Source organism: Alternaria burnsii (assembly GCF_013036055.1).
Source record: "Alternaria burnsii strain CBS107.38 chromosome Unknown 744, whole genome shotgun sequence".
Classification (NCBI taxonomy): domain Eukaryota; kingdom Fungi; phylum Ascomycota; class Dothideomycetes; order Pleosporales; family Pleosporaceae; genus Alternaria; species Alternaria burnsii.
In genome coordinates this window covers 558680-583032 of record NW_024066119.1, presented here as the reverse complement: position 1 = coordinate 583032, position 24353 = coordinate 558680, and the positions used below count along the sequence as shown (strand labels likewise).

At 49.9% G+C, this 24353-nt stretch overlaps 11 protein-coding genes across 11 annotated transcripts; 4 read left to right on the top strand and 7 right to left on the bottom strand.

The window, feature by feature from the left end:
* Positions 1-327: 327 nt before the first annotated feature.
* GT037_008662 (uncharacterized protein) lies at positions 328-1221 on the top strand (the record flags this gene model as incomplete). Its single annotated transcript, XM_038933709.1, has 2 exons — positions 328-873; positions 949-1221. 2 exons carry the CDS (start codon positions 328-330, stop codon positions 1219-1221), a joined length of 819 nt encoding a protein of 272 aa, XP_038783674.1.
* A 1349-nt stretch (positions 1222-2570) lies between these two features.
* GT037_008661 (uncharacterized protein) lies at positions 2571-3742 on the bottom strand (the record flags this gene model as incomplete). Its single annotated transcript, XM_038933708.1, has 3 exons — positions 2571-2722; positions 2773-3231; positions 3289-3742. 3 exons carry the CDS (start codon positions 3740-3742, stop codon positions 2571-2573), a joined length of 1065 nt encoding a protein of 354 aa, XP_038783673.1.
* Positions 3743-4590: 848 nt separating this feature from the next.
* GT037_008660 (uncharacterized protein) lies at positions 4591-4911 on the bottom strand (the record flags this gene model as incomplete). The annotated part of the gene is made up of 1 exon (XM_038933707.1): positions 4591-4911. The coding sequence occupies one exon, from the start codon at positions 4909-4911 to the stop codon at positions 4591-4593; it is 321 nt and encodes a 106-aa protein (XP_038783672.1).
* A 507-nt stretch (positions 4912-5418) lies between these two features.
* On the bottom strand, positions 5419-7757 carry GT037_008659 (glycoside hydrolase family 15 protein; the record flags this gene model as incomplete). The annotated part of the gene is made up of 3 exons (XM_038933706.1): positions 5419-5625; positions 5679-7384; positions 7448-7757. The coding sequence occupies 3 exons, from the start codon at positions 7755-7757 to the stop codon at positions 5419-5421; spliced, it is 2223 nt and encodes a 740-aa protein (XP_038783671.1).
* A 959-nt stretch (positions 7758-8716) lies between these two features.
* GT037_008658 (uncharacterized protein) lies at positions 8717-9894 on the top strand (the record flags this gene model as incomplete). The annotated part of the gene is made up of 4 exons (XM_038933705.1): positions 8717-8817; positions 8868-9101; positions 9165-9696; positions 9763-9894. 4 exons carry the CDS (start codon positions 8717-8719, stop codon positions 9892-9894), a joined length of 999 nt encoding a protein of 332 aa, XP_038783670.1.
* A 157-nt stretch (positions 9895-10051) lies between these two features.
* Positions 10052-10927, bottom strand: GT037_008657 (uncharacterized protein; the record flags this gene model as incomplete). Its single annotated transcript, XM_038933704.1, has 1 exon — positions 10052-10927. One exon carries the CDS (start codon positions 10925-10927, stop codon positions 10052-10054), a length of 876 nt encoding a protein of 291 aa, XP_038783669.1.
* A 423-nt stretch (positions 10928-11350) lies between these two features.
* GT037_008656 (uncharacterized protein) lies at positions 11351-12620 on the bottom strand (the record flags this gene model as incomplete). Its single annotated transcript, XM_038933703.1, has 3 exons — positions 11351-12043; positions 12100-12145; positions 12196-12620. 3 exons carry the CDS (start codon positions 12618-12620, stop codon positions 11351-11353), a joined length of 1164 nt encoding a protein of 387 aa, XP_038783668.1.
* A 1074-nt stretch (positions 12621-13694) lies between these two features.
* Positions 13695-16102, top strand: GT037_008655 (mfs general substrate transporter; the record flags this gene model as incomplete). Its single annotated transcript, XM_038933702.1, has 4 exons — positions 13695-13777; positions 13825-14459; positions 14509-14589; positions 14640-16102. 4 exons carry the CDS (start codon positions 13695-13697, stop codon positions 16100-16102), a joined length of 2262 nt encoding a protein of 753 aa, XP_038783667.1.
* A 756-nt stretch (positions 16103-16858) lies between these two features.
* GT037_008654 (alpha beta-hydrolase) lies at positions 16859-18049 on the bottom strand (the record flags this gene model as incomplete). Its single annotated transcript, XM_038933701.1, has 1 exon — positions 16859-18049. One exon carries the CDS (start codon positions 18047-18049, stop codon positions 16859-16861), a length of 1191 nt encoding a protein of 396 aa, XP_038783666.1.
* Positions 18050-19173: 1124 nt separating this feature from the next.
* Positions 19174-21578, bottom strand: GT037_008653 (uncharacterized protein; the record flags this gene model as incomplete). Its single annotated transcript, XM_038933700.1, has 3 exons — positions 19174-20477; positions 20539-20795; positions 20845-21578. The coding sequence occupies 3 exons, from the start codon at positions 21576-21578 to the stop codon at positions 19174-19176; spliced, it is 2295 nt and encodes a 764-aa protein (XP_038783665.1).
* A 390-nt stretch (positions 21579-21968) lies between these two features.
* On the top strand, positions 21969-23308 carry GT037_008652 (uncharacterized protein; the record flags this gene model as incomplete). Its single annotated transcript, XM_038933699.1, has 2 exons — positions 21969-22840; positions 22891-23308. The coding sequence occupies 2 exons, from the start codon at positions 21969-21971 to the stop codon at positions 23306-23308; spliced, it is 1290 nt and encodes a 429-aa protein (XP_038783664.1).
* Between the last annotated feature and the right edge of the window lie 1045 nt (positions 23309-24353).

Here is a 24353-nt window from a genome sequence, read left to right as displayed (position 1 = left end):
TCCGCGTGGGATGTCAGGCTTATGTCTGGAAAATGAGTACAACAGTGCTTTTGCCCTCATGGGTTCCTTCAGCGTGTTTGAGAGCAAGTGAAATAAATGGCATATATTCGGTATAGAACGTTTGAGGGAGGATATGACGCGGCGTGGCGGTTGGGGAGCACGCTAAGCCCAGCACCTCCGACGCCGACGGTCTCCCGACGTATACCACCGAAGCTTCCACTCGCCGCAACAAACACCCCAACCACATCACGAATCCGACCCACTCAATCACCTCGATCAGTCTCTACATCATCGACTTGCACTACTAGAACCGAACCACTGCACACCATGGCTGAAAGGGAACTCTCCACCGTGCTCCAGCAGCTCCACCAGACGCTCAAGTCGCACAACTACCAGCAGTCGACCTCATTACTAGGCAAAGCCAAGATCGCCCTCCTCAACCTCAACGCCCTCATCCCACAAGAGAAGACACCACGGAAACATCTGCAGCTCGCACGTGAGACGCTCGAGCTAGGCGCCATCATCTCCATCCGCCTCAAAGACACCGAGTCCTTTACCCGTTACTTCCAGCAGCTCCAGCCCTTCTACTCCCTGCCAGAGTCCACACTACCCAAGGATGGCAGCAATTCCAGCAAGGTCACAGGTCTATATCTGTTACTGCTGTTGAGCGAGGGCGACTACGCGGGCTTCCACACACTGCTAGAGACGCTCGAGGTGGCGGCTGCGCAGGCAGGCGCAAAGCTCGAAGCTGATCAGTTCATTCAGTATCCCATAAAACTGGAGCAAGCGCTTATGGAGGGAAGCTACGACAAGGTGTGGGTCGAGACAAAGAGCGAGAGGGTGCCTGGCGAGGAGTTTGCTCTGTTTACTGAGGTACGCCACTGCCACTATCATGCCGCACATGCTGTCTTTGTATCATGACTTGGATCGTTGCTAACACACTATCAGATTCTCATCGGCACTATCCGCAAGGAAATCGCGTCCTGCAGTGAGCGCGCATACCCCTCCATTCCCATCTCCGACGCCAAATCACTCCTCTTCCTCGACTCGGAAGGCAGCGTCGTCAACTTTGCCAAGGAATGCGGTTGGGTTGTCAAGGACGGACGGATATACTTCCCTCAGCAGGAGGACGAATACATGAGCAAAGACATCTTGGTTACAAGTGATCAGGTCATTGAGAACACTCTTGGTTATGCGAGAGAGTTGGAGACCATTGTCTAAGAGAGTGGCATAAAAGAGACAAGGCCAGCGAAGTTGTGGTTTTGGTGGAGCAAAGGAGTAGAGCGGTGTACGATAAAAGCATCAGAACACGTGGAGCGTATGGGCTGGAGCGTACTGGCAGTAGACTGTGCGCTCGATCATAGCAGCACGAGGAGGAGCAATCTCAATGACGGAACATAGATAACGATCATCATCACCACAACCTATGGGCAACAATCCCTCTTCACTGCAGCAGATCGGCACAATTTCGTAGGCAGACTGCTCCCTAAAACTTAACTCAAACTCACTGCACATATGGAATAGGAATTGAGTTCTGAGATAAACTTTTGGAGGTTAACGAAGCACCTATATATCGATTCTTGTTTTGCAGACAGGACGCCGCGTGTAGTAGCGCAAGAACCTTTTAAAAACTAACAAGTGTAGTTCGATCGATGAAAGCATTCTTAGACGCACGCGACCTTTCTTGCAAGTTTCGAAGCGCAAGAGACGTTGCCGATGCATTCTTCGTCCGTTATTGTAGACAATATCGAATGGGATGTTGGTGATAGGAAGAGAAGAGGACAAGGCAGAATAGACGACTTGATACGCAAATGATGCTCTTCTGGTGTAGAGTGATGGACTTGTACATCTATCCGAAAGAACTTCTCAATCGTGGATGGAGTACGCATTCTCCTTGAGAGGAAGTTGGCTTGCGTCAACCACTTTTTGGAAGAATCTTTGACAGGGAAACAATCAATTTGCCGATTGCCGCATTAAATCATGTTCCTACACATATCATCTTCGCAACGAACGCTCTTGGTTCATGGCTTATGACAAGCGGGTTTTGTGGCTTAAGTAATGGAGGACTAGTGATCATCTTCAGTAGCAGTGGAGGGGGTGGGCACATGCGTACTTTATGTATACTCTTGTAGATAGGAGAGAAATGTGTGATGCAGTATTAGAGATAGGCGATGTAGTGTTTGGATAGAACACTCAGAAGCAAACTGTCGAAAAACGTTCTTATCGTATGTGTTGGGTTGCTCGGCGGTGATTGTCCTCATCGACGCTCTCGTACGGTGTTTTGGTGTTTGTCTTTGCAGATATGCGGAAGTGTGTCAATGACTTTTGGTGTACCAGTTCTTAAATACAAACCTATCGTTTCCTCAGTTTAGATTGGATAAAAGGCCAGAGAGTAAACTTCCTATACTTGGAAGGGCGGAATTGTATTGTCAAAGGCCTGTGGCACAAACGTCATGTACGGTTTCGTTATTGTCTTGACGAACAATACACTGACGATAATAAGACGTTGCGTCATTTCGTCTGTTATTCAGGTTAAGGTTCCGCGTCCCGTGTTTACAATTGACACTCTCTTAGTCGAATACAACACCCATCCGTCCCTTCGCTTTGTGTGCATTCATCAGCTCGACCATCTTCGGCACTTCCTCAAGCTTAAAGGCGGTCATATGCGGCTTGATGTTATGTTTCGCCGAGAACTCAATCGCCTCCCTCATATTGTAGCATGCTAAAGATTGGTCAGCTTCATTCCCTTCTTCGAACGGCGTGTTTGCTTACTCCCGTTACTCGACCCCTTTATTTGATACCTTCCCAAAGCAATATCCAATCCATTGAATTCGAGCGGCTGCTGCGGAATGCCTACGACCATAATCATACTCTGACCAGGCTTGACAATCGCCGGGCAATCATCATAAGACTTCTTTGACGCTGTGAAATTTACTGCAGCATGTACACCGCCTCCGGTAAGCTCTACAATCTTCTTCTTGTAGTCTTTGTCCGTCATTGAGTTGAAGGTATAGTCTGCGCCGCAGGATTTAGCTTCTTCTATCGCAGCGTCTGTGATATCGATGCCGATGACTTTGTGACCCATGGCTTTGGCGTATTGAATACCCATGTGGCCGAGGCCACCACATCCAATTACCGCGAGCCAGGAGCCGGCGGGTAGCTGACAATCTGCGATACCGTGGTAGGCTGTCACGCCTGCGCAGAAAAGGGGTGCTGACGTTTTGGGATCCACTGGAGCAGTGAAGTTAGCATGCGATTAATGCTCGCTTTCTATCAAGTTTGACTGACGGTTCTCGGGTAATATGATAACCTCCCTAGCATCTACGACTGCGTATTCGGCGAAATATCCGTCCGAACTAAATCCTTGTATCTTTGTCTCCCCTGTCGCACACCATGCGTTATGCACATTCTTGCAAGCGTAGCACTCAAAACAGCAGTCGACTGCGCAAAGGAAGCCTACGGGGTCGCCCTCCTTGAACTGCTTAGCTACCTCTCCTGAGCCGGTTGAAACTACTCTGCCGGTTCCCTCATGGCCAATAGTGACAGGGTTTTTGCCGAGAATAAGGCCTTGGTCATTGGGCTCGAAGAGCATGACATCGGAATGGCAGAGGGATGCGCAGCCCATCTTTACTAGGACCTCGTGCTCGCGCGGTGTTGGGATAGGCACCTCGTTCAGATGAAGTTTGTTGTCTCGCGCGTCGTACTGTTGCGCACGCATGGTTTTCTCTGGCATTGAGCCCATGGTGATGATGTAACTCAAGGAGAATTTGATGAGAATGCTTTGGGTAAGGTTACGTATGCAGTGTGGACGTAAGAATCAGCTGTTCGTGAAAGCCAAATGGAAAGGATGAAGAGAGGGCGGGCAGCATCGACGGAGAACAAAGCAAGATTAAAAAGTCCCGACACGCTGTGCAGTGGAGACATGCTGATATGTCTACCTGGTGCAATGGTCGGGAATGGTCTACCGCTGCATGACAGTGGAGTGAGGGTGACCATTCCCGATAACCAAGGAGAAAGTCACCCCGCGGCGCGTAGTCACGACTCCGGAATGGAGCATAGCAAAAGCCAAGTGGCGGAATAGAAATCGTTGATGTATTAGTAGTATTATGTCGCTCGAGCGCAAAAGATGAATCTAGACTGGGTATACAAAGGGTATATGCTGACGAGATCGTAGAGTAAAGCACAGGGCTTTTGTGACAAAAGAAATAATGAAACGGGTATCAAAGATTGCTTGCAGTGTATGCGGCAAGGTGGACTCGAGCCCCGCACCTTCCCTCGTCACCATGGCTCGGCAGGCCGGATCTAGACTCCGTGCAGCCTCCGATCCATGCGTGGACCAGGGTATGCGTCGGCAATGCTTCCTTTGTGTCCTCAATGCAGTTGTCGACGTTTTGTTTCTTTCTTTTTCGTATCAATGGGTATCTTGGGGTAATTGTTTTTTGGTAATCAAACGGGTATCCAGGTCGTCGTCGAGGCGACGTTGCGAATAGGTGCTGCGAGGAATTTGTCACAGCGACAACATGTCTCTGCAAAGCCTCGCATTGGTATCGTTCGCACACATGCGATGAGGCAGTCGATAAAAGTGCAAGCTTAACGCACCCAGGGCAGGAATCGAGCCCAAACAGCCTTCTTCTTCTGCACCGGCGGCCGCTTTCCAAGATTGGCCATGTAGAGGGCGTAGCTCCTCTCCATCTTCTCAAAGGCCTCTGCCTTTGCCTTTTCGCATTCAAGCGGGTCGTGGTCCCAGTCCGGGTTGCTTTCTTGAGTGTGGTCGCCGTGGTAGCGAGGAGAAACTGACGGCCAACCGAAATCTCTGACAAGAAGGTCTGTGGACGGCGAGGACATTTCCATCTTTTCGTCAATGACTGAAAGGTTGGATACGCTAGAGGAGGAGGAGGTGGACAGCGACATGGTGAAATGGATGGTGAGGGGGATGCGCGGGTTGCGACGCGTAGGTGATGAGTCGACGACGGCCTTGGGTGCGTGTTGTGCGGGCGAGACAGAAGAGAGGCTGAAAAGGGAGCGAAAGTGGAATTATAGAGAGAGTGTGTGTTCAACAAGGTATTATGGGGGGGTGCTGTGTCATGGCCTGCGGGCGATGGGTTGGGGTGCGTTGTCGAGAGATGGAAGATCAAGAAAGCCTTGAAAGTTGCGCGGCTTGGAATTGCCAGGCCAGTCAATGCGCGTCAGGGGCGGTTGGTAGCCAGCGCCACCCATTCCTTCCAGGCGCACGGCAGCCTCCAACTAGCGACATTAGACCTCATTCCGGCTATGGGACAATGCAAGCCATGACGTGCTAGCTGCCGATCGTCTCCGTGCGTTTAGATTAGCGCACTCATCTAGAACATGCATGCACGTTTCATCTGAGCATTTGAATTGCTGCATCTGTCGCTATGACCATGGTATCCGTCAACCACTCTACTTTCGTCGCCCGCTCAGCGTCTTGTCCAAGTTGAATGCCGCCGAAATCAGCGCCAGATGGCTAAACGCCTGCGGTGTGTTGCCCAGCTGCTCTCCCGAACGCGCAATCTCCTCTGAGAATATGTGCAGATGGTTTCCGAAACTCAGCATGTTTTCGAAAATAGTAACCGCTTGCAACAGGTATTTCTCATCGTACGCGCCAGCCTGCCATCGTTAATAACCAAACAAGATTAAGTGGGCGAACGCATGGCGCTTACTCTTGTCAAGGCCTCGACCAGCCAAAATGTGCACATGCTAAAAGCGCCTTCCTGCCCACCTACGCCATCGTCGCTCAGCGCGTGGTTGTACCTGTACACCAGCCCCGTACTCGTCAGACCGCCCTTCTCAGGAGCCTTGAGTATACGGTCCAGAGTCTTCAGGAACCGAGGATCAGTCGGAGAGATGAAGAAGACTAGAGGCGCAATCAGTACAGCCGAGTCTAGGACGTCGCTCGACTCGTAGCTCTGGATGAAGCATTCCAAGTCCGAGTTGTAGCCCTTATCCATGACTTCTTCATACATCTCATCGCGAATCCGGTACCACTCGGCTCGATGCGGACACGGAAAGCTCCTCTTATCTGCTAGGCGTAGTGCTCGATCAAGAGCCACCCACAGCATCATCTTGCTGTACACAAAGTTCTGCTTTTTACCCCGTACTTCCCAGATCGACATGTCTGACTCCTTCCACACGGTACAAACATAATCCGCAATCTCTCGGACAAGAAGCCATTGATCGTACGAGATTGGACGTCCGAATCTGTTTACAAGATAGATTCCATCCATCAGTTCACCGTAGATGTCCAACTGTACGTGGAAAGCTGCGCCATTGCCGATCCGTACCGGTCGGCTGGCCCTGTACCCTTCCAGATGGGGCAGTTCGAGCTCCGGTATATCTGTGCCACCCCAGATGGTCATCATAATTGGCAAAGCTCCTTGTCGTGCTTTGGCCTCTTTAACGCGCTGGAAGATATAGCTTATATAAGCTTCTGCTTCGTTATTGAACCCCATCCTGAGAAAAGTGTAGATCGTAAAAGACGCATCGCGCACCCACGAGTAGCGATAATCCCAGTTTCGCGATCCACCAAAGTCTTCGGGCAGGGAGAACGTCGGCGCCGCAACAATTGCTCCGCTGGGCTCAAAGGTCAGCATCTTGAGGATCAGCAAGCTCCTGGTAACCACCTCTTCCCAACGACCCATATATTTGCTTTGCTCTATCCACCTAGCCCAGTACTTCTGGGTGCTGGTTTGCAATTCTTGGACTTGTTCCGTCTCGATGATATCTGGGCTATGGTCTTCTGCGTCACGCAGAATGAAGGATACGGCCTGACCTTCTTCCAAGGTAAAATTAGCGGTGACGCCTACGCCTAGATCTTGCGGCTCTGGTGACTCCTCGAAGACCACTCTTGGGCATACACCGTCGGGTGCATCCCCACAATCGATCGTCGCATTGAGCTCCAGGGATAGATCTTTGGACCTGAAGATGACTCGTTGCAGACCACGTCCCTGAGCGCTCCTACCCATGTCGGCGATCTCGGTAGTGTGCTTGTCTTGTGCATAGTTGAAAGCAGGGAAGACCTCGACGCACACGTCAACTTTGCCCCGCATACATTCTACTCGCCTTACGAGCCACTTCTTCAGATCGGGGCGCTCGGGAACACTTCCTGTGTGGCTGCTTGCGACAACGTTTGCATGATATTTGGCATCCCGACTCTTGTCGTTTGGTCGAGGGAAGAAGTCCACGACGTTCATGACGCCCTCTTCCTTCAGGTAGCGTGTCTGGAGAACATTGCTCACAGGCAGATACTGTTGCTTGGTTGTGCAGGAATCGTCGCCAGTTGGACCTATTGTAAAGTGGCCTCCCTTTTCTTTGTCCAGGATTCTGCAGAAAACGGATGGTGAGTCGAAGTAAGGCCAGCACATATAGTCTTGAGTTGGACGTATGAAGTCAGTATATGTCGATACACGGCTGGTACGCGGAAATCACATACCTATTCCACCGTCTGTCGCAACCATGGCACAAGTCCTCATATTTCCAATCAGCCCATAATCTTCGATCGGCATATATCCATTCGCTGAGCGCCTCGAGGTAGAGGTAGAGGTCTGGGGACCCGATGTAACTCTTTTCATCTTTGGATTCTGCATTTCTTCTACCTTATGGCTATGTTGTCTGTATAGCTCGGTGCCGCTGTCTCTATCTAACGGTAGAGGCGTGCGGGTGAAGGATGTGTTAATGACATCCTGGAGAAGCCGCGTGCCGGGTGAACCGGAATCCATCTTACCATCGGTAGATTTGGACATGCTCAGTACACTAGGTCGGGATAGCTGGATCGTTGTAGATACCACTGCAAGCGGAAGAGTACAAGCGGGCCGATCAAGTTGTGACGATCATCGTGATGCTGTATATCGGAAATGGCTGAGCCAATGAACGATGATCGTAATTGTGACGTCACAAGCTTCTATCGTTCGACCTCGCTCCCACCTTCACTCGCATCAGATGCAGCAGCCATCATGTTGTCGCATTATCGCATTTTACACATTATGCTCAGTGTAACTATAGCCTCCAGACATCCTAATAGACACGTCTTCTATTTTGGTATTCTTGGACATCAAACTAAGAGCTGCATCAAGTATTATGTCTAGCGTTCCAATAAACTCGTGGACACTCTAATCTCCAATCGGATGATAACAAAATATTATCACGAGTCACAGAATCGAAGCAGAAAGCCTTAAAGATAACGTTTTTGTCTAAGTGGAGATACATACTTCTAGGCACATATACTGTCCAATATCCTCGATCTCAACGGCAGAGAATAAGTTACATATTTTGATGTCGATATACTTGCTATATCCTAGGACAAGACCGAACGATTGCATATAACTTAAGCTCGTATAAGGCGTCTGAGATTCCAGCTTTGCGCTAACATCTGATAATAAACCGTCGAGCTATGGGTTTTTCCACTCATCCCATCGCAGGAATGAAGCGATACTGACATGAGCTTCTCGCCATAGTCTGAATTGTTCTTTTTTTTATGCTGTTGAGAATGTAGGTCGTCGCAAGACACCGATGACGTCACGACATGTCCTTACATGTGAGAATGCCAGCCAACGAATAACCCAAAACGTCACATCTGGTAATTACAAACATACGTGTATTACAATAGGAGAAAGTCGTTAAATAAAGTTTCCGGCTTCTTTCTTTTACACTCCGCCCCAAACCACTTCGACACCAACGCGTCTCTACAGATCTATAGCCCAACATGCAATCAATCCTTCACAAAGTCGTCGGACCCAAAGAGGTCCACCCGGAGAACCTCGACGGACGAGTCGCTGTGGTTACTGGTGGCGCTCTCGGAATCGGGTACCACTATCTCTTCTCGACTGTTGAACTGCCACTAATTTTCCCTGCAGCTACGAAGTTAGTCGCGCGCTTGCCCTCGCTGGCGTAAAAGTAATTATGGTGAATCGCAAAGAAGAACAAGGCTCCGAAGCAATCTCTAGCATCAAGAAAGAGAAGGCAGATGCCGACGTTGAATGGAAGCATTGTGACATGGGCAGCCTCAAGGAAGTCAAAGAAGTCTTCTCTGGGTTGCGCAATTCACTTGAGCGTCTCGATTTCCTCGTCCTTTCTGCTGGAATCAACACGTTAGTAACTCACAGAACGAGATGCATGTAAGACATGAACTGACTTCGTACACGAAAATACAGGAACCAATATGGTGAAGACGCTGATGGTATTGATCGTCACTTTGGCGTGAACTACCTAGGCCACTTTTATGTTTGCAACCAACTATGGCCAGTGCTTCGGAAGACGGGAAAGATGGGGACCAAACCTGCACCACGAGTCGTTTTCGAGTCAAGTGAGATGCATCGCACAGCGCCATCAGATGTGCACTTCGCAAGCATGGACGAGATTAACGATAGTTCCATGGATCCGACACGGCTGTACGGACGCACTAAGCTAGCCATGATCCTGTTTTCAAAGTTTGGTCTGCGTGACCGCGTTATCAAACCCAACGGCGACAACGTATACGCTCTCGCTGTGCATCCAGGTGCAGTCAATACAGCTATGCAGCAGCAGTGGAAGGACGCATATCCGGGGATTACCGGCAAGCTACTGTCGAATGCAATGCTTTTTGCTGGTCGGGACGTTGAGCAGGGTTCATACAGTGCGCTTTGGGCATGCACATCGGACGAGATTGAGGAGAAGGATATGAATGGATTCTATTTCAGCGACCCCGTAAGATACATCTTTGGTTTTGATGCTTGTTGTCTACTGAACTTATCGACTGACGTATGATTGCAGGGCCAACCAGGCAAAGAGACCTCTCAAGCCAGTGATGAGAATCTCGGTGCTGCACTGTGGGATCTGAGTGAGCGGATCATCAAAGATAAATTGGGTCAAGACGCGCTTGTAGACTGGGCTAAGAAGGAGTAGAACTGTGAGGCTAGCATGACAAGCGCAGGATCAACCACGTTCATCTCAACATGTAATGAGTAATGATTAATATAACTACTACAATGTGCAATACCCTATCGAAGCCTGCAATAGCCTGATAATGCTGTTCATGTCAAATGAGCTCTGATTCCAAAACCTAAGAGACATGAGGCCAGTTGCTCCTTTGGAAACATTGCGACTTTCCCCTAAAAGGGTCTGGCCGATCCGTCCGCCCATTCGCTAATGATACCACCGCATCGCATAACTCTTGATAGAATACGGATCCCTGAATTTCCGCATCTTCAAGCAAGATAGGGTTGTCATCAACGATCGACACTATGAACTTCCGCAAATCCTTCGCACTGTCAGAAAGATATCCATAGACGAACAAGATTGCATCAATCATCTCTGGATGACTATAGTAATATTCGGCTGCCTCCTTGAATCTTTGGGTGCAGAGAGCTTGAAGATCAGGCACCAAATACTTGTCGGCTACTTCCCAGAGCTGAAGGTGTAGCAACATGTGGCGAGGTGTTGGTGTATGGTAGAGCGCGAAGCCTGAGCCCTTTGGTATGCTTGGAGCGACGCGTTGTCGTTTGTGGGACACATTGTCTGGCTGGATGTCGTCGAGAGCCGAAAATGCCCGCTTGTTTGAGTTGCTTGGAGGTGCAACGTCAGAGTTCGGTGATGAGTGTGTAGAAAGAGCGATCGATACGCCACTACCACTGAGAGGGCCATATTTGTCTGTACTTTCGCGACACATGTATGGATTGATACCGCACGTTCTGATCCAGACCAAAGATTCTGAGTCCGTGTCGGGTTTCCAAGCAGTGGGATGGTAATCGGCGTTTTGGAGGAACTCAACCATCATGTCGACCATTGCGGGAGCATCATCATGAAGTGTTACCACACCTTCAGAAGCCTTTGTCCCAAACTGCGATGCGATTTTAAAATACTCCGAGGCAGAAGATATGATATCAAGGTCTACCATGTAGCTATTGGCGCCGGACTTGATCGTGAAATTAGGCGTCATGCTCCCGGGGGTTAAACCAAAAGGCGTGAGAGTTGAGGTCTCGGTCGGTCGAGTGGAGTGAAGCAAGGCAACAGAAACCACTGATTGGTAGAGAGGTTTTATCCTGTTCTTTCTGAAGTACTTTCACGTGCAACAAAGCCCTGAAAAACAGGCAGCACCGTTCGAACAGGCGGTCATTATATTAGGCGATAGTACGTGGGTACGGCACATCATAAACTGAAAGCCTAGGGTGACATCGTCGTAGATCAGCAAGTCCGTAATCGTGCTGTTTTATGGTTACTTGAAGCACGATCGAATCGGCTAGTGACACGAGCGTATTTTCGAGAACGATGTGATCTTGTGTAAACATCGCAGAATCAATGTAGTCCTGACTTCGATTCACGGCTGTGCTTTGGATCGTGATTCTCGGAGAGCAGGCAGGCCTCACTTCGAGCGCCTTCTTCCGAAGCCCCAACTGGATTTTCTTGTCTTTTCCCGTGAAGGGTCTTGCTCCCGCGTCTTTCTGAAAGCAATGATACCTTTTATCTCCTTCAACTGGTCCATGTTTCGATCTAGTATCGCCGTCTCATCCACCCCTTTGTCGAGTAGAAGGGTAACGAAGTCGACTTGTTTGTTCGCGAGAGCGTGATCGAGTACAGAAGCGGGTTCGGTATCTTTAGCGTGGATGTCCCCACCAAAGTTGAGTAGAATGTGGGCAAGCTCAACATTGCCGCGCATGGCTGCGAGATGAAGGGGGGCGCGTTGGTGGTCCCCCAGGATGTTGACAAGTGCACTCGGCTGTGGATGCTTCTCCAGCATTATATTGACCTCTTTAATCAGAGCAGAGCCATCCTCGCATCGCAATACCGTTTTGTGAAAATCCCTCCAATCTTCGCTTGGATCTAAGGTGACGGGTGTTTGTGCTGAGAGTATGCTTTCATCATCGGCGTCCGGTTGAGCTAGAATATCTTTTGAAGATAAGGAAGAGACGGAGGGGCGCGATGAAGAAGTCGTGGTCGAGTCTCTACGGATCTGTACTGGCTCTAAGATGGTTTCCGCGTTTGAGAGCCACCTGCCGAGCACGGTGGAATCGTCTTCAACGGTTTGATTGTGGATACTGTCTCGTGGAATGGGTGGCTGGTTGTGATTGTCAGCGAGAGCTTTTCCATAAAACCAGTTATCATTCAACTTACTGCTGCCGTAGATTCTGAAGCACGGCGCATATATGAGGTGAATTCACTAAAATAGTATATTAGCAGTGTTGAAATCGAAGGTAGATTTGTACTAACAGTTGCGAACAGACTCCAGTGACTAGAATGATGTCCATCAGGCATTGTCGTATCTCATCGACCGCAACCTCGATGTCTTTGGCTACCGTATTCATCTTGCGTTCCAAGTAGATTTTGTCGACAAAACTCTCCGTACTCCGAGCTTTCAATTCCAATATCCTGGGCTTGATCTCTCGAAATTTATTGCGACATTGCGTGATCTTTCCGCGTACAATAAGTGACTGCTCGCTAGCGCTGTCATGCTCGGCTTCCTGGTATCTTGAGTTGAGGAAGCTGACCATTCTATGCAGGTCCGTTACTTTGCGGGAAAGCCGGTCGACTAGTTCGTCTACCTCCCGCACAGCGTCAATATAGGTCTTGCATCCTCTGACGACGGCAACTCCGAGCAGTGCGATGGTAATTATGCTTGAGACCGGCTCGGCCATCGTCGCTGCAGGTTCGTAAATGCTATCGAGGTCTACTTTGAAGCGGATCGTCAAAAAAGCTTAGAACAGGGCTATGGGGCTTCACAGGGATATTGCTAGATGTGCGTGCAGAAGTGCAACAAACGTTACATGTGTAGTATTGGCTTTACTTGAAGAATGCATATCGTAAGGAGGCACAAGAATGGAGGAGAGGCTGAGCAGAACGCGTGGAGTCTGGCTGTGACCAAAAACGAACGGAGGGACGGGTAATGTGAGAAGCACACGTGTAAGAGGAGTTGACGTAAGTGTCAGGTATGAAATGGTCAGACGGGTCTATGCCGGGTAAGGGCTGGGTCCGAGGCGCCAAGAGCAAAGGGCGACCTTAGGCGTGCCTGGGGTAAGCGGGGAAGCTCGACAGTGCACTATTGCAGATCAAGCAGGCAGCCGCTGACGTGCCGTCTGCCAGCTTACCCGCGACGGCAGGTATCGCCTGGTCCAGCAAGGATACACAATGTCTCGGATCTCATGATCTGGGGATTCATCTCAGAGTCGCGCGAACCTGCGTTCATCTAGTTAGCTAGAGATGCAATGGGTATAACAGACGCTCTCGCAGTCGCGCAGCCCTGTCAGGTAAACCACAAGGCAGTCTGCTGGAAAGAAGGCTGAAGGAAGAACAAGGTGTCACCAATAAAACTAAAGCCACAGTGTGATGCAGTAGCTGACCTTCGTGCCGAACGCGGGTTGGTAGGGTCTGTTGATTGGCCATCATCTTCTAGGCCTGCGCCGCCTAGGAAGGGGCAAGAGTGCAGACAAAAGTAAATGCAAGGCAACCAATCCGTGGAGAGTAAAGGGATCACAAGAACTCATACCTATTGCTCAGCCTCCCTTTGGAAATTGGATGTAGGCAGAATGACGGTGAAGGACCTCGACAATACATCTCGTATGGATGATCGGGCTCCATAGTTGGAAGCACCGGTCAGCCTTGTTGGTGTCAGCCTATTGCGGAAAATGGACATATATTGTTGAATCCGGCATGTCGCCGCACACCAAATTAGGCTTGTAGCAGCATATTCCGGTAGAGAGTCTATGCCCACTATGAGAGCAGTAGATCGTGCAAATACAGTTGGTAATCGAAGACTGGCGACAAATCGAATACGCTCAACAGGCGCAAGACAGACGTATGTGCACGAATCATCATATTTTGAGTGTGGCTGACCGTCTGTAGCATAGACAATCCGTTCTTGACATTCGATGATACAAAAGCCGATCTTAATACCGGAAGAACCGAGCTAGAAGAATACGTTTGGCAATTTGCGGCGTTAGCAGATCTCAAAGATCGATACGAGTTGCTTCGATTCGGCGCTCGACTCGCTCGAGATAAGTTTGAGACTATCAGCAGATATGCGGACGAGCTTACAGGGCGGGAGAAGAAGCTTCTAGAGCAAGAGAAGGACAAGAGTACAGGATTTTGGAAGCAGTCCAAATTCTTGCGCGCGACGATCATGACGGCAAGTCTGGCAGGAATGATTCAGGGCTGGACGCAAAGTGTGAACAATGGCACCGCCTATGGTATGCCAGACGAGTTCAAGCTATGTTTTCGCAAAGACCATGGATGTCCTTCATCTGACCTCTGGACTTTTGGAATGCTGAACGCCATACCATTGCTTTCCGCGGGCCTCTTTGGCACACTTCTTGCAGATCCATTGCAAGAGAACTTCTTGGGGAGGCGAGGTAGTGTAATGCTCTCCTGTGCTATCACAATAGCCTCAACAATCGGTGCGTCGGTTACGCATAATGTAGGCCAGCTCGCAGCCTGTCGGGCTATCAATGGAATAGCTTTGGGCGCAAAAGCATCGATAGGTAAAAGAGCATTGGCTTTGTTTGCGCCAAAGATACTGATGCTACGTAGTTCCTATATATGCGGCTGAAATATCGCCGGAACATATTCGGGGCGCAATTCTGGCGAATTGGCAATTGGCGGATGCAGCAGGTACGGTTCCCTCTCATATACTCGAGCGACATGGGATACTGATCCGTTAGGCATCTTTCTCGGGTTTCTTGCGAATTTGTTGGTCGTGGTTTACGTTGAAAATTCCGCATCCGCATGGCGCATCCTGACAAATACTGTGCTTATCCCCACGATCCCGTTATTGGTCATGATCTACTTGATGCCGGAATCCCCTCGGTACTTGATGAAGCATGGAAACTACCGCAAAGCACTGGAGGCGTTTGAGCAGGTTCAAACCACGCAGTTGTTGGCAAGTCGCGATTTCATGTATGCGCATGCACAACTGGATTTCGAAAGCCGACTGTTGAAGGGCGATGTCAACCAACTTGGTAACCTGGCCGAACGTGTAGACATCAGCACGTCAAGCTTCGCTGGTGAGCCATCCTTGACAATAACAGATCGCGTGCAGCTCGAAACGGTCGTTTCGCAAGCGCCCATACCGCCAGGTCGACTTATTCAAGGTTCCAATACGGAAGCAACGAATGAAGGAACAACAACGGAGCCAAGTAACAACCAGCATCAATACAGATCGCGGACTGAGCAAAACGACAATACCAACATCGAGCTTGCGACTCTGGACAGAAGATGGAGCGACGTTACAAGCCTAAACCTCGATATTGAAGTCAAACGAGCGAAGAAGAAGAGTAACCCCTACACGTACAACATTGGTGTCAACGGCTACTATAAGCGTTTGAGAGAGCTGTGGTCCAATAAACGGTGTCGGCGGGCATTGCTAAGCGCTTCGGTCTCCATGATCACTCAAACACTAACTGGCGTTAACACAATAGCGTTCCTCGGCACCATAGTTTGGAAGAATGCCATTACGGACAACAGCGACCAAATTGCCGCGATAATAGGTCTGGCCTTCGGAGCAGCAAACTATGTGTTTGGGCTACCAGCATATTGGTCTTCCGACCGATTAGGACGGTCGATTATGCTCTTGCTCGGCTTACCAAACATGGCCTGGTCAATTTTGGTGTTTGCCTTCCTCTTTAAGATCTCTGAGTCAGAGTCCGCCCGAACCCCATTGATTAGCATCTTCGCGGTCATTTTCGTCGCCTTTTATGCTCCGACGGCGGGTACGTCCCCATTCTCGATTGCAGCAGAGGTCTTCCCTCTCGTGTCGAGAGAAGCCGGTATGGCTGTCTCCGTCGCTATCAATCTCTTAGGCGCTGGTATATTGGTCTTGGTTTTCCCGTTCCTGCTAAATACTATTGGGCCGACCGCGGCATTCTCAATCTTTGCAGGCCTGAATTTGGTCGCCTTCGTGTTGGTGTACTTGTTCGTTCCAGAGACGAGGATGCGGACGTTGGAGGAGCTGCAGTATACGTTCGATTTGCCGACCGGATGGCATGTCGCGTATCGGCTGGGGTACATACGGCGGCATGCCTGGGAGAATTGGTGGAAGTATCTTGCCCGCAAAGGGGTTGACCCACCTATTGCGTTCTATGCATGGGCACGAGAGACGTACAGAGAGATGGAAGATGCCAGCTGAGTACTGTAGCGAGGTCCGCTGGAGGAGATTGTTGTAGATGGGGCGCGGAAGCTTAGGGCTCGACGCGACGCGACCCACTTTCGCCAAGCAAGTAGCGTTTTGGGGATAGCGCGAGATTCATTCTTGCCAATGTACGAGTGATGTTGGGCTACTGTGGCATACACATGCAGCGAACAATGCGTGAATACAAAACAATATCTTCCTATCGGACTACTTGGGACACGGAAGTAGTTTGCTCTGCAGAGAATTCACCTGATTGCGTGCGTAAAGAACTTCCGTGCAGGCGCGACATGAACACTGTCACGCTGTGCCATAGCTTTGCTCTGAAACGAGACAAGCTTGTACACGATCAGACTAAGATGCCTTGATGATAACAAAGCGGTAACTCCTAGATGATGCTTACTTGATTTGGAAGGTTGCCGTGGATGTGCGGGGCTGTGTGTCAAGACTACTGCATGACACCGCACTGCTAGCAGTCTTGTATTGTTGGGTATGGATCGGGCCGAAAAGGGCTGCTAGTTGTAAAAGGTCAAGACTGCGGCTGCTTTGTACAAAAAACGATGGAGGAAGCGCAGAAGGCGTATTGTTCCTCAGTCTCGACGTGTTCTGTGTGGGAAGATCTAGGATGATGCAGAGGCGGTCGAACTGAGTTGGTGCGGTGATACGACGATGAAGCTGGAATTCCACGGGACCGGCGTGGTGAGAGTTGATCGCTGCAGTCAAGCCGTGAGTTCCTGGCAATCATCACATGTTGCACTACTCATGAAGAGCCCTTGAGATAGCTAGGCTGACGATGGGGTAGCTCATGATACGATCGTGGGAACCATGCTCAACGATCTGCTCCCTGATGATCCCATTCTTCCCTTTCCATTCGATTTCCCAACCACCAGCACCCAACGCTGTCTTCTCTTTCGCCTTGATGTGTTCGAGCTCTTCAAACGTTATAGACGAGGTTGACCCAGAGGCGGCATTAACAGCGTGCCAGAACAAGATATCCGAATGACTCCATGGTATATCATAGTCATCTTTGGCGTGTATCAACGTGATGTTGTACCTCCGTCGTTTGGCGTTGACCTTGATGCTGTCTAATCGATGAATAATTGCGGCGAGCTTCTCTTTGGAAGGGAACTTGGTAAGAATAAATCTATTAAGCAAAGCCATGAGCGGCGGAAAGACCGCGAGAGGAGAAAGGAGCGGAAGGGTGCGAGCGACTTTGTACGTCCGGGTCAGGGATTCTACATCGGCGAACGGCGCTACCAGTACAACTCCCGCCAGAACAATAGGGGTAGGTTGTGAGGCTAGGTGATGTGTGAGCGATATTGCTACCGCAGTACCCATGGACTGAGCAAATACTACGATCCTCTCTGGTGGTATGCCTGCAGTGTCGGTCGCGAAATTGACCAACGTAAGGGCATCAGTAAGGAGGCCGGCTTCCGAAGGCCATCCCGTACTGGTGCCAAACCCGCGGTAGTCAATGGCAAGGACATGTACGTTGGTTGACGTCGCACTCATGGCCCTATAACTTTGTGGCCGCCATCCAGATCCCAGTGTGCCTGCCGCACCGTGGAGATAAATGACTAGTTGTGCTGTAGGGTCCTTAAGAAGCTGAAAAGAAATTCGTTCTTCAAGATTTGCGCAGAGTCCAACTGGCTCTCCACGAAGCTGGGCTTGGTGTTGGCGGTATGTTTCCAGCGGCAGGATGTGCCACGCGTGTAGAGTCTCGCCGTCTGGAGTTTTGAGATGGAATGGCGTAACTTGATTGCGCAGAAAGCCCCATTGCTCGGGTATGTTTATGTCCTGACCCCAAGTTCGGATCACTCGATGCAAGAAGATGACGTGGTCTTGTAGTGTTGGGATCGTCAGAAGCGACACGAAGCCAAGATAGATTCCGATCAGGCCAGCGAAGATGCCGAGGAGAAATTTGAGTACGTCGGTAGCTATATCCATGACTGGTTCGTCCTGTGTTTGAAACAACAGCTGCGACGAGTTTTCGAGATAGATCAGAGCGAAAATAATGTGGGGTTTAGGTGGAACGTGCTGAACACTTACATTCGAAGAATGCGATTGCGAGACACACCGAAGGACATCGGTGTCTTTACGGCATAGAGGGCTAAGCATGATAAGATAGTGAAACGCCAAACTTTACGGCCACTTGAAGGCGTCATATTCGAACTTTTGGTTTTGAAGCGAAAGGGCTGATCTGCTAGGACGTGATTGCAATTACGATAGAAAATGATGTCAGAAATGTGGCGTATCTGTGCTCGACGACATGCACGAATCGAATACAAAGTAAGCCAGTATCTGGTGTTGAGGACGCGTGGGTCAGCTTCACGCGTCATGATCGTGGTTTCCAGTCTAGCTCAATGAGGGAGCTGGGACTATTGCCGAGGTTTAGGCTGACAAGGAGATCAACCTTACGGCGTAAATCGTGCGTATCATGTTCATCTTGTGTTTGAAGCCTGGTAAACTTAAAAGTCTTGTATCACTCCGATTTCTGCAGCTGTCTAACGCCTTTCATGGTTTCTTCGCAAGACATGAGGAGGACTGTAGAGGGGGCAACATAGTAATGACGATGCATCATCCACGTGTCACTGGTGGAAGTTGAGGCCCGAAGATGTTTATTCGCTTTGGGAAAGCAACTGCTTTCTTCGACCCTAGATTGCGAGAGCACGCGGCGGAGCGCACAACTTCTCATGTGCCTCTACCTCCGCGTCTGCCCGCAAGAATCGCATCGTCGTGCGAGATGACCTCTACAAGCGGGCCAAAATTCACAGTGACCTCTAGTGAGGAGCAGCTCCGTCAGGCTCGAGATAGACTTCTACAGTATATTTCACCGAAGCATGAGATCGTCATAGGACGGTCGGCTGAGCAGGGAGAATACGCATGGTAAGAACAATTCTTGTTGTGTGGAGATTCTTTATACAAAAATAACAGGTAAAGAGTGAGGTATTACAGCATACTGGTGTTGAGAACCATTTTATGCCTCGGAGATCTGGGTTGAGCACAGAATCCGTCCTGCACCAGGGCGTACACCCTGTGCACCGGCACAACACCAGCGGGTTGCACTGCAATCACTCCATGACATCATCTTCAGCGATTTCCAGATCATCCATATCCTCATCGTCGCTTCCGTCGTCTGCAGCAGCATCTTGCAGCGACACCAAATCCTGCTCGATGGTCAACCCTGTGGTGTCTGCTGGGGGTGAAGCATAAAGAGCGGCTTCAACTCTCCTGTAGAGTACCCAGTCTTCCTCGGTAGGGTCAGGACCATTACGACCCTGCATAGCTATATAGCTTCGGAGCCATGATGTCCAGGAGCAAAAGGGCAGGCCCCATTCGCGGCACTCGGTACAGATTCTCTTGTCTTTCCCTTCCTTTGTACAGATTTTCGAAACCGAGTTTCCAATCATCGATGTCAGGAAAAGGCAGAGGTCGCAGTGCTGGCGCGCTCTCTGGCTTTTGCAGTCTTCTCGCCTTCCTGCCACGTTGAAACGATCCATCTGCATAGCGATGTTGTGACTCGAGTTCCTGGCAAACGACAAGACGTTATATGGCTTGGTCGGACGAATAAATCGAACCGATTGTGTCATCAAGTTGTACTCTGCCTGCAGAACCCGCATTCGTCCTCCTGGCTTCTTGATCCAACTCTCGTTCCAGCTCGGTTGCACACCAAACAGCCAATGTACGATGGCGATGCCCTTGGCGTACCGTAGCACTGAGCCAGGCACGCCGCTATCTGCCATCGTGTGAAGGTACTTGGTACATTGAATGTATCGGTATCTCCATACGCCTGAACCTTCTTCTGTCTCCCATTCAATCCGCACAGCAAAAGAATTTGCCTGATCCCAATTTTTGAATATGCCGACTTGAGGAAGTCGTGCCCATGAGTTCTTATGGGCCTTGCCATCTAGTCGAGCTTCGACAACAACTTGCACACCGGCACCGGGTTTGGGGTAGTTGATTCCATCGGTGCTGCCGATAGGAGCACTAACATGGACCGCATGAATCAGTCGCTTCTGTTTTTTGTTGTCGCTTTCGAACTTGGGAGGGACCTTGAGGACCGCAAATATGCTTCTGCCACCTTTCACGAAGAGGTGATCGATATAGTTGGCTACTCTCGGGACATGACGGCGGAATTCAGCCACCTCGATTGGCTTTCTGGTGTGATAGTCTTGCAAGACATGATCTGTACGTATGAAAAGCATCTTGTCTAATCTAGATTCCATTTCGTCGATGGGGGAACGCGTATTCGCTCCCTCACTGATCCCGAAGGTTGGGCGCATGAGAGCTGGTACGTAGCCGGTTTGCTGAAAGACCTTGGAGGAGACCTTTAGACAATACGAGGCAGCTGCTATGTCGGATAGAAACTGAGAACCTAGAGTGAGTTCAAAGTTTAGCTTACAAACCAAACAATGTTGGCATAATTGGTGGCTTACTCTGATCTTCAATCGTAGTCTGATTCATGTAAGAAACTGCGTTTAGGATCTCTGACCGATAGGTTCCCAGCAAACATAGAAGAACCTGCTCTGCGAGGTAAAAGAGCTTGGTTGGGTGCTTTTTGCTCAAGACGCAGAGAGCGAATGAAGTCAGAGTTGTTGAATTCTGATTCAGGATTGAATACTTGTTCGTCCCACGAGGGTGGCTTAAGAACCTGGATCTGAAATCTTCCTCTGTCTTACCCACGTAGGCATACCTGTCTTTGATGAATGGTTGTGTAGAATATGATGTGATGTACAACTTACTTGGTGTTTCGCTTCCAGTACTTTGCGTTAGCTGTCGATGTCTGCATCCGCATGTATACGCCTGTCTTGTTGTAGCCTTTGGAGGCATTAATCTGGTAACGAGCGGTGCCGAGAAGTTCCATGGAGGTGTAGTTTGCCTTAAACATGGTTTCATACACTCCTGCATCCTTCATGCCACCCAAGATGATCTGGGAAAGACCAGCCACCGTATAATCGGCAACCAAGCTCTCGAAAGCACCACACATGAAATCCGCAGGTGTGTCGATGAAGGCTTGGATCAGCATGGTGACGCTCTGAGCAACTATGTCGGACCCCACCGACGGTGGAGTCCTCCATCGAACAGCACCCAAACCTGACAACGCGTCCACGGTGATAGCCCAGTCTTTGAGGTTGGTGTTCCATTCCGGACCGATCTTGATCTTGTCGTACGGGACCCATGCCTTTCTCTCACCAGGCCCGGGGCCCCATTCAGTCACCCCGTGGATGAAGATCTGCGCAATGCGTGTGCCATCTGTCATGTTGTGCTCAGCTAGATAACAACCTTGCATGCCTTTCTTGTAGTGAATTTTATGGCCGTCTCTGGATTTGAAGTCCTCGAGAATCTCACAGGCGTGAGCGGTTGGCTCAAGCGTGTGAGGCGCAGGTCCGACTGGGGCACCATCTCGCCAGTTGTCCCATCCGTTGCTGAAGGCCGCCCGGAGGGGATCGTGTACGCCGACTGGTATGAAGACCATGTTTTGCGTGAGGTGGAGTAATTGTGCTTGGAGAACGGACAGTCAAGAGCTCCAGAGAGGAGGGTAGGGGTAGAGGGAAGGTGAGAGTGTACTCAATCTCGACAAATCTCCTAGTGGTTACCTAAATAAGGACGTGAAAGAGAATTTCACCGCATCGTCCTGCTGACTTTGCGTTATGGACCCTTGCAGCAAACGCTAGGTAGGCAGTTGTGACGGTAGGCAATGCGACCGCGTGTTGACCGCCCGCAAAGTCAATGAGTCACGAACTCAGAAATTCAACTCTATTACTTCCCGGTCCGCTGGCATTTACCTTTACGTTGTCAACTGCGGTCAATATCTGTCTCAGAGCTCATCCCTTTCAAGGTTTTGTTACATTACACAATTGGAACCATGTCAGCCTCAGTACCCCGAAATTACATTCCCATTGACGAGCCGCTCATCGATTACATAAAACAACACGTGTTGGTGAAGAGTACTCCAGCGCAGCAGTACTTTCAGGTCATCAAGGACCATGGTCCTCTCCCGCCGAACTACAACATCAGCCTCGCAAAACCGAGGAGAAAATCCAAAGTGGCCCCCGCATATAAAGGCCCATACTTTCTTGAGAATTCGATTGCTCCGGGAACGCGCAACGTAGGATCTTGGAATCATCCCTGCTCTCCAGCTGAATCTCACCTGCGGCCTACCTTCCACCCCGAACCCATCGACGAGCGAGAGTACATAACTGGAACGTATCACCCGCCGATGCCCACATACAAGGCGGGAAAGCTGATATGGAAGCATCATGATAGTTGGGAGTCAGCCATTTCCGATTGTCTGAACGCAACGGGCGTGAAGGATTTCACCGGAGCACAATTTACGGAGGCCTTGGTCAGGCAGCGAGACCAGAGACTGGACGAGCTGGCAGTCAAAGACTCTCAATTCCACATGAAAGATACCCTATATCACCCCTCAGATCGCGGCACTGCAATCTTTGAGAACGAACCTAACGCCGCACGCCTCGCTAAGCAACTTGGTCGAAACCTCGTTGTCCTATGTCCCCTCACACCGGCAAGCGGGCCAGGGTGGAATCGATTCTGGCATCGCTCTAACCGCCCACCTATTCGTTACCGCTGGAGTGTTGGAGAGCAGGCCTGCGACAAGTTTATGGTGGTGGCTTGTCTTCCGAAGTACGTCGAAGGAAGCATGTCAAAAGAAGCCTACTGGTTCACTGTGACGCCCGCTACCGACAGCAAGGCAACTTGGGACAGCCACATGAAGCGGTAAGTGAGCCCTAATGTCTGAACGTAATCCAGATACTGACCAGAAACAGTAGCCGCGATTTTGGACAGCTGAAGAAGGCTTTCCACTTCCCTCCGAGCCTCTCAACTGAAAAGTTCATTTGGACTCTTGTCGCTGCCCATAGAACGTACGCCAACAACCGGCTCCCTCGAGACACAGATCTTGGACGCTGGATTCACCAATACGGACAATACATCCTCTATTATATACAGCCAGATGTCATGAATAAGGTTGGTTTCAAGCTCGACACGAAGTCAAAGTACGAGGGTCGGCGGATCAGCTTCCAAGAACTTGGTGCGTGGATATTGAACAGCGGTGCCTCATTGAAGTACGTTCGATTGTGGGAGAAAGAGAATAAAGCACTTGTGTTATACTGGATCAAGAAGACGGAAGAGGCGTGGAAGACTTTCAGCAAATACAAAGAGGCTGCCAGCATGCTTCCTGAATAAGCATTACACAGGGGCAATGGTGGACATTAGACCATTAGCGTAGAGGTTGATCACAAAGGGCACAGATGTCAGAGGGTGGCCGGGACTCTCTCAGAGTTGCTGGACTGCGAACTTCCAGCGTTTTGGGTCACAGAATTACGTCTAGATTTTCCTGTTGGGGCTCGTTGTTGGGATTTGTATCAAGGATAGGGATGATTGTAACAATATTGAGGTCGAGGCATCTAGACACGTCAGATCATGCACGAAAAGGACGGTCAAGAAGTTTTTCGGTATACAGGTAGATAATCTCAATGTTTACAATGCTTGGCAGAAAGACAATTCACGTTAATTGATTGGAGCAAAATAATTTTCTTCCGTCTCAATCATCGGTTTTCGCTCAGCGTCTGCAGTCGACTGACAAGCAAGCTACCCCTCCAGAAAACTACTGTAGCGCGGCGCACCCTAACGGAAGAGACGCATCGTGCCAGCCATGACGTGTTCTATGCTTGACATTCCGAGGTTGTATCAACATCGTTTCGGGGTTTCACACAGTCTGTCGATATCGAGAATACCTAGGTAGAATACAGTAAACGCAGTAGACCCATAGAATATTAAGCACCATGCCGGAATTCATCAATTACTGTGTAATATACAGAGCCCTCATGGGGGCGACTGGCCGCTCCCTTGAGCTTCCGAACAAGCCAACAAAATCTTCTCACCATAGGCACAAGCGCCACCATCACGAGGATATGACTTTGTTCAATGCAACCGTAATGACACATTTGAGGTTGAGAAACACATAAAGATACAATCCGTCGCAATGCTCCAAGAAATGGTATAAAACGAACTGACGCAAAAGCATGTCGTATTCTCTGCCCGTGCACAAAACAAGATCCTTTTCTGACCCGAAACTGTCAAAACGCCTGTATCGTGATAGCTCATGAAAGAAACAACGCAGGAAAGAGCCCGGAAGCTCGAGGAATCATTATCCAATGTGTGTGAAGTTTATGTTCGTACTCGGTGTTGTCCGTTGTACCATCCTGCCCATCGTGGCTTCCCATTCATC